This window comes from Giraffa tippelskirchi, chromosome 1 (genome assembly GCF_054371585.1).
Source record: "Giraffa tippelskirchi isolate mGirTip1 chromosome 1, T2T-mGirTip1v1.2.pri, whole genome shotgun sequence".
Lineage (NCBI taxonomy): Eukaryota > Metazoa > Chordata > Mammalia > Artiodactyla > Giraffidae > Giraffa > Giraffa tippelskirchi.
The window spans coordinates 189107041-189115946 of NC_137275.1; the positions used below are offsets into that span (position 1 = coordinate 189107041).

General features: G+C 45.6%; 1 protein-coding gene across 1 annotated transcript; it reads right to left on the reverse strand.

The window, feature by feature from the left end:
* Window positions 1–2580: 2580 nt before the first annotated feature.
* On the reverse strand, window positions 2581–8356 carry NEFL (neurofilament light chain). Its single transcript, XM_081517585.1, has 4 exons — window positions 7116–8356; window positions 5921–6045; window positions 5182–5525; window positions 2581–4510 (listed from the first exon to the last, which is right to left on the reverse strand). The coding sequence occupies exons 1-4, from the start codon at window positions 8160–8162 to the stop codon at window positions 4368–4370; spliced, it is 1659 nt and encodes a 552-aa protein (XP_081373711.1). The 5' UTR covers window positions 8163–8356; the 3' UTR covers window positions 2581–4367.
* Between the last annotated feature and the right edge of the window lie 550 nt (window positions 8357–8906).

The window sequence follows — 8906 nt, forward strand, 5'->3', positions numbered from 1 at the left end:
TCAGGTGCCTCCCAAGCTGGACTGCAAAGGATAGTCAGTGCAATAGTTGATTAAGAGCATGGACTTTGCCTGGGATAGTTGAGGGTCTCGCCCCAGGTGGTGCTAGTGGTCAAGAACCTGCCTGACGTTGCAGGAGACAGAAGAGATGCAGGTCAGATCCCTGGATTGGGAAGATTCCCTGAGGAGGACATAGCAACCCACTCCAGTATTCTTGCCTGGAGAATCCCATGGACAGAGCAGCCCCAAGGGCTACAGTCAATGGGGTCACAAAGAGTTGGACACGAGCAAAACAAATTAGGAGGCATGCATGCATGGGAGATTTGGATCTCAGCCTGCCACAAACTAGCTTGTGACCTTGGTCAAGTCACTTAAGAGCTCATCTGTAAAATGGGAATGATGATCATACTGGACTGATAACATTGTCATAAGAAAGAAATGGATGAGATGACATATTTGCACTTAGATCAGCACCTGGGACACAGCACATATTCTGATAGCACTACAATCTCCATGGAGGGGAAAAAAGCAACCCAATTAATTGCTAACCAACTTAATGCTAGGGAAGAAACTTTACATGTAGTTAAGCAATTCCCTTTAAGTGATGGACTTTAGTGTGGACATAATAGTGATATGTACGTTTCCCATTCAGCCATTTATCTTGAACTTTTAAAAGCTTTTCAGGAAATTTTGAATCATTAATCTAGAGTGGATCTGAGAAATCAAGTACTGAAGCCTCATGTAGCTAAGACTGAGGCCAGAGTGGGGGTGGGGCTGGGGATGGCCAGCCTTCCATAATGAACAACACTAAAGCCAATAGACAGTTGATTTTTGGTTCTCTGCTTTTTCCATTGGAGAAGGCAATGGCAACCCACTCCAGTACTCTTGCCTGGAAAACCCCATGGACGGAGGGGCCTGGTAGGCTGCAGTCCATGGGGTCACGAAGAGTCGGACACGACTGAGCAACTTCACTTTCACTTTTCCCTTTCATGCACTGGAGAAGGAAATGGCAACCCACTCCAGTGTTCTTGCCTGGAGAGTCCCAGGGATGGTGGAGCCTGGTGGGCTGCCGTCTATGGGGTCGCACAGAGTCGGACACGACTGAAGCGACTTAGCAGCAGCAGCAGCAGCTCTTTCCATGAGTGTTCACTGGACTGGGACTGAGTGTTGAATACTCTTGACTTTCTAGTCACCTCAAAGTCATTTTAGCCTACCAAGAAGTTATTAATTCAATCAACATTTATTGTGATGGCTCAGCAGGTGAAGAATCCCACTTGCAGAGCAGGAGACGCTAGAGACACAGGTTCAATCCCTGGGTCAGGAACATCCCCTGGAGAAGGAAATGGCAACCCACTCCAGTATTCTTGCCTGGGAAATCCCATGGACAAGGAGTGTGATGGGCTATAGTCCAAAGGGTCACAAAGAGTAGGACCCCACTGAGCGACTAAGCATGTACAGTGGTAGGAAGATGCTAGATGCTGAGGAGCAGAAGGTCTGATTGTCATGTTTCTGAGGACCATTCTACACTAGAGGTTGCAGACATTTACTAAATAATTGTGAAAATAGATGCCACCTCCGACTGTGTAAACATCTTGTTGTTGTTGTTCAGTCACTAAGTCATATTTGACTCTTTGCAACCCCATGGACTGCAGCACACTAGGCTTCCCTGTCCTCTACTAGCTCCCAGAGTTTGCTCAAGTTCATGTCAATTGAGTCGGTGATGCTTATAAACACACTTAGTAGAGGAATTTGGCTCCATCAGGAAAGACTTCCCCAAGGGAATGACAATTGAGCCTAAATCTGGGCAAGGCTGAGGAAAGGATAGAAAAGATGAGTGCTCCAGACAGAGGAAGCAGCCAAAACCGTGTGGCAGATGGGAGAACAGAGGGCTAGGGTGGCTAAAACACCAAAGTGAGGGAGAGGAAAGGGGATACACAGAGGGTGAGGCTTGAGAAGTAGTTTCAGGTCAGGTCTAGACAGACCTTGAAGATCATCTTAAAGATTTGGGGTTTTATATTAAAAAAAATGGATAACTACTGGAGAGTTTTAATCAAAGAGACAGTGTGATCAAAATTCCCTTTTCTAAAGATTACCTTTCTCTAGAACAGGAGTCCCCAGACTCTGGGATCTAATGCCTGATGATCTGAAGTGGAGCTGATGTAATAATAATAGAAACAAAGTGCACAATAAATGTAATGCTCTTGAATCATCCTGAAACCATCCTTCCTCCCTTGGTCTGTGGAAAAATTGTCTTGCATGAAAGGAGTCCCTGGAGCCAGGACACAGAGGTTCCTTAGGGTGGTGGCAGTGTAAATAGGGGAATGTGGATGGATTCAAGATACCTAGGTAGTAAAATCAATAGGCTTTGGTGATAGATTAGAACAAAAAGATTGGAGAGAGGAAATGGGAGGATGATGTCATGCCCAGTCTCTGGTCTGCAGAATTGGATGGCTGGGGAGTGACATCATTAACTAGGGGAGAGAATACAGAACAAGAGTTTGAGAGGAGCAGAACGGAGAGGGAGATTGGCCAAGGTACCACATTTGAGGAATTTTTTTTTTTAAAGACTCCAAATCCACTCAGTTTAGATTTTTCAGTATTTTATTATGGCACACAGGATAGAGTATGGTACAGTGTTCTTACTTCAAGAAATTCTCAAACTAACCATTTCCATTTAGCTAAGGTTACTTTTTCACATGTAATTTGCTTCTGTCTGAAATTGACCATGTGCAGCATCCCATGTGTAATGAACATAAACGTGAAAAGCTTGATTTCTGAGGCAACTCCTAGTCTTTACAGAAGCCAATGTACAGAGAATCCTCATAGTTCAAATCCATAGCATCAGGGCATATAAAGAAATATTTTACCTATTTGCTTTGGTGAGATATATTTAACTCGAAATATATGGTGTGATGGGATCTGTAAACTTTAAATGGAGACCACTTTGCTTCCAGATTAAATTCATAACCTTTAAGAGGTGTCTAAACAACAAATATTGAACAAACTTAGCTGACAAAGCAATTGTCTTAAGAACAGAAGCAGAACAAAGGATAATCAGCAATTTCATTGACATTCCATATCAAATGCAAGTGCAAGTGCTTTCATAACTTTACAGTGAACAGGATGGACAGGTGGGGATGTGTATTTGATGCAATGTCCAACCAGTTGGAGCTATCACTGAAATCCGAATAGTCCCCAGTAAAGCCATGCAGACCTATGGCAATGTAACATACAGTATAGAATTCCCCCTATAGAGATGGGTCACAATTTCATTATCTATATCTGTAGTTCTTAAAAAGCTTGAAATAGGTGGTATTGAAGGCTACTTGAGGCAACAGAATTAAGATAACTACACACTCAATCATGAGCTCAGGATTTCAGGCAACACGTTTGCAATGGCAAATAAGCTTCAATATTCTTAACTCCCTTAAAAATTAAACATTGAGAAAAATTTACTCCTTCTGATTACATCATTTGCTTGGGCTTCAACTTCTGCTCATGATAGTTAGGCTATACTTCTTAAATGTGGTTACAGTGATGGATGAGTGGGATTCACATTCTACCCATGTTGCTGTTACTATTATATATTAGTGTTCAAGTTACCTGTTTACCATAAAGGTAAACATGATTTCAGACTGCCTCCAAGAAAGCCATTCCCAACATTATACAGTACACAGGGAAAAGTATATTGCTATTTACCAAAGAAAAAGAACCCCAGGGATTCTCATTTATTCAAGTTTATTATCAGTAAAATTTTCAAGGGGAGAGATTTCGTGAATGGTCATGACCTAATTGTAGCCTCAGAATTACCAATTAAGGGGGGAAAATGCATTGTAATTGTTTAAATTTTGACTTGAAAAAATTTAGTGCCATTTATCTGCCATTGGTGCTCTCTTTAAGATATCTGAATTAAGTCAACAAGCACAGCAAGGAATGTCATTCAGTGTAACTTTATTTACTATTTATTGCACATAATTCGAGGTCTTTAATTTCTAACCACCAAAGATTCAAAGAACTATTTTTTTCCCATGAAGTTTAACATTAACATTAGTGAATTCATTTATTCATGGTGTGGTTTTTTTATTGTAAACATCTGAATTATTCACATTGCCATAGATCCTGAACTCATAAGCGTGGACCATGCACAGGCTGGCAGCAAGCCAGGAAGCCACTCTGCAAGCAAACAGATACTCTGCGGAAGGAGAAAAGTCATAGCACAACATTTAATGTCCAACCTAAGTCATCTCAGAATTATACATGTATTGACTTCTTAATTCATATAGTATCTGCAACTCAACTGGTTGGTTGGTGATAGGGTTGACCTGATTTCGGGAGAATTATTCCTGGAATAATTAAGGGAAGGGAAGGGTTCAATCTTTCTTCTTAGTGGCTTGCTCCTCCCCAGCACCTTCATCTTTTTTCTCTTCCTCCTCTGCTTCTTTGGTTTCTTCTGCTTCTTCGCCTTCACCTCCTTCTTCTTCCTCCTTTGCTTCCTCAGCATCTTCCTTGGCAGCTTTAACATAAAAAGCAAATGTACAAACTCCAAATGCAGGGTGAGTCCAATCAAAACATTTCTGCTTTAGTTTTGTGGAGAAATACAAGTGTCAGAATACTTCCCCCAAACCTCTTTCTCCATGCAACCAACCAACAACGCCTACTGGGCACAATTTGCCACTGAACAGATATTTAAATAGAATGAGATTATGTTCTAGGTACTGGATGCTCTGTTCTTTCCAGGAGCTCCGGTTTTCTTTTATTATGTGTTCAGAATTCATTTTTGTTTTTTAGGACACCAAATGGCTGAGTTAAATGAATAGATTTTAAAATGTTTAATTAGGAATAAAAAGCAGCAGGAGGATTTTTTTTCCTTTTTTTATGTTACTTTCAAAAAAGTACCATGGTAATCAGAGATTGTTACTTTCAAAAAAGTACCATGGTAATCATGGTAATCTGGGAGAACAGCCAATTTGAGCAATGAGGTGCTTACTAAAGATCTGTTGAGGAAATAGAAAGATGTATTTTCTTTTTAAGATTATGAACTCTTACCTGAATAACATTTCCTGGGCATAAGTGAGGTTTCATGTATCTTACCCACCTCCTAACCAATATTTATTACCACGCTGCCCCTGGAATCTCAGGGTGGTTTTGCTTTTTATTTGGTTTTGTGTTTTGTTTAAATCCTACCTTCTTCCTCTTGGGCTCCCTCCTCTTCCTCAGCCTCAGCTTCGGCCTCGGCCTCAGCCTCTTCCTTCTCCTTCTCCTCCTCCTCCGCTTCTCCTTCAGAGGGGGGCTCGTCCTTGGCTTCCTCAGCTTTAGCAGCCTCGATGGTCTCCTCTACCTCGATCTGCTCCTCCTGGACGTGGCTGGTGTAGTAGGACGGGAAGGAGCGGGCGGACATCAAATAGGAGCTGGTCTGCAAACCGCCATAGGCAGATCGGCCAAAGACCTGGGAGCTCTGGGTGTAGCCGGTGGTTAGGCTGCCCACACTGGTGAAACTGAGCCGGGTCTCCTCACCTTCCAAGAGTTTCCTGGGGAGGCAGGGGTTAACAGACATGAACACCGGAAGGAAGTGTGCTCAGCCCACCACTCACCACTTTCCCCAATGCCAGGCTGAAAGGCAAAGGCAGGGTTGGGAATTATCATAACCTAATGACTGGGGATGCTGTGACTGAGTCCAGGAGAAATACACAAAACAACAACAGCAAAAGTGCCTTAAAATATAGTCCTGTTCGTTACACTTGAAATGTAACGGGAAGCTAAGAACAGGCTTCATTATTACAGGATTAAATTCTTCTTGGAAAAGGGCAAAAAATAACACAATTACTCCAAAGGGCTATTTTTGAAGGTTTCTGATTCAACAGAAAGGAAGTCTGATTTTCTTCCTAAGGCTGACAGGCTACTACCTTGGCACTTCCATTTTTACCTGTAAGCTGCAATCTCAATGTCCAAAGCCATCTTGACATTGAGGAGGTCTTGGTATTCCTTGAGGTATCTTGCCATTTCGCTCTTTGTGGTTCTCAATTCATTTTCCAATTTGTTGATTGTGTCCTGTTGGAAGAAAACCGAAAAAAAAAATTCTAAGTGTAAATCTCCACTGCTATCATTTTACTACAGCATAGCTGCAAAGGCCTAGGTTTAATTAAAATCAAAGTGCACATCCTAGATAAAATCTCCCTAAAGTAACTGTCTTTTTTCTTTTTAAACCTTTCTTTGCTTGCCTTAAAAAAAAAAAAAAAATCCAGCTTCACAAAGCAAGAGATGAAAACCAAAAAAAATGATAGGAATAAAAAACTGATAGAAGAAAATTTTTTTGTTTTCATTAATTAATACACCTAATGATCATCATAAAATGCCTGCAAAGAACTAAATGGATTTTTTTAAAAAAAATTGTTTCTCACTCACTAGTTAGCTTTATCAACTTTATCCAGATTGTATACAAGAAATCCACTTATTTATAGGAGAATGAAGTATATTTAAATTTATTTTCTCTAAAATATTTTCTATGTATCTATCTTATTTTTTCTTCTCTCCAGAAAAATGGAGATCCTTAAAAAAAAAAAAAAGGAAATGTTTTACTATGACTATCATCACCCATTGCAATTTTGACTGTATTCCTGTCTCACTGCTAAGGGAAGAGAGTGGTTGGTAAAACTAGTCGGAAAGGATAACTGGTCACAGTTATCCTTCAGAACTAATGAGAGCTCGTCGCTGTATTTATTAATCAGATGATCCAATCTCTGCAGCAAAGCAACTTGCGCTGAATGCAGAAAAGCAGAGAGGCATACCAGAGGTAAAGCCCAGGTCCAGTCCCTCCTCCCACCCCCACTCAGTATCCTGCAGGGCTGGGCAGCTTTAATGAGGAACGGAGATTCAACTGCACGCAGCACCTCTTAGCACACAGCAGCGCCCCCGCCCCGCCTTCCAAGTGCCCCACCCCCACCCCCACTGCCTCCAAGAAGGCAAGTTCCATCCCCTTAATATCTGCTTGCAGATGCCTCATCTCTGTTCTCTTTCTAGGGGCGCCCTCAACTCTCCGCCACCCACCCCCACTCCCGCCCATCCTAACTCAATTCTGCAGCACCCTCCCCGCCCCCTCTGCGTTTCGCCCGGCGCCTTACCTGCATAGCGCTAATGTCGGCGTTCTGCTTGTCCTCTAGCTCCTGCAATTGCTTCTCCAGCGCTTCGTTCATGCCCCTGCATGCTTCGATCTCCAGGGTCTTGGCCTTAAGCAGGCGGCGGCTCTCGGACACCTCGTCCTTGGCGGCGCGCACCGCATCGGTGTTCTTGGCGGCGCTCTCGGTCAGCACCGTGAAGCGGCTCTTGAACCATTCTTCGGCATTCTGCATGTTCTTGGCGGCCAGCTTCTCATACTGGGCGCGGATGTCCTTGAGCGCGGCGGAGAGGTCGGGCTTGGAGGACACGTCCATCTCCACGGAGATCTGTGCGTACTGGATCTGCGCCTGCAGCTCGGCGATCTCCTCTTCGTGCACTTTCTTCAGAAAGGCGATTTCGTCCATCAGGCTGTCGATGCGCTTTTCGAGCTCCGCACGGGCGAGAGCCGCCTCGTCGGCCCCTTTGCGCGCTTCCATCAGCCGGCCCTCGGCGTCCTCACGGCTCAGCACCTCCTCTTCGTAGCGCGCCTGCAGGTTGCGCAGGGTCTCCTCCAGCCCCTCGCGCTCGCCCTGGAGCGCCTGCTTCTCGTTGGTGGCGTCTTCCGCTGCCAGACGCAGATCGCGGATCTCCTGCTCGTAGAGCGCCCGGAAGCGGGAGGGCTCGGAGTGCTTCTGGCGCAGCACCAGCAGCTCGGCTTCCAGGACCTTGTTCTGCTGCTCCAGCTCGTGCACGCGCTCGATGAAGCTGGCGAAACGGTCGTTGAGGTCCTGCAGCTGAGCCTTCTCCTGGGTGCGGATCGACTTGAGGTCGTTGCTGATGGCGGCGACCTGGCTCAGGTCGAGGCTCTCGAGGCTGGGCATCAAGGAGCCGGAGCTGGAGGAGTAGCTACGCCGCACGGACAGCGAGGAGGAGACGGGCGCGGAGTAGCTGGAGTAAGCGGAGCGCGCGGTGCTGTAGCCGCTGCGCACGCTGGAGATGTGCACCCGGGGCGTCTCCACGTAGCGCCGTTTGTAGGAGGTTGAGTAGTACGGCTCGTAGCTGAAGGAACTCATGGTGCCGGTCGGTGTCCCCCTGGCCGGCGGCGGAGATGGGGGCCAAGAGAGAACGGGGAAGAGAGGGAGAAGGGAGGATGGATGGCTGTGTGCGGCTCAGCTCGGTCCTGCCACCCCTATTTATACTCAGAGAGGACTCTGACGCAGCTGCGATCGATCACGGCGCTCCTGGCCAGTGGGGGCAGCGCGCTGCTGCAGCCAAGGCGGAGATTCTGCGCAAAAGGAAGGTGGGGGCGAGCCACGGCCCGCGGGGATGCTGCGGCTGTAGTCCTTTGCACTTTTCTCTGAGACCCTCTGTTTTCTCTCAGACCCCAAACCCCCTCACTCATTTCCTTTCCCTACCCCCACCCCATCCTACTTAATCCTTGACCCCCGTACTACTCGGATATGATCGTGCCTCCAATAGCAGGTTATCATTCCCAACTGACACCTTAGTTTTCCATACCCCACCCAGTACCATGGAGACACACTACCCCTCTAAGTCACCCCTTCCCCACCAGGGTTCAGCACGCCCAGGTATTTATGGTGCCTCCAGGGCATTGGAGATACAAATGATTGTCCAAGGTTGCATGTATGCGGCACATATGAAGGAAAGTTTTCTATTTCTCTGTAGCTCTTTCTAGCACTTTCTTTAATTTATCTCTTTCACCTGATTTTTTTTTTTAATTCTTTCATGCACTCCTCCTACACACGCGCGCGCGCGCGCACACACATACACACACACACACGTGAAACTGCGGCTCT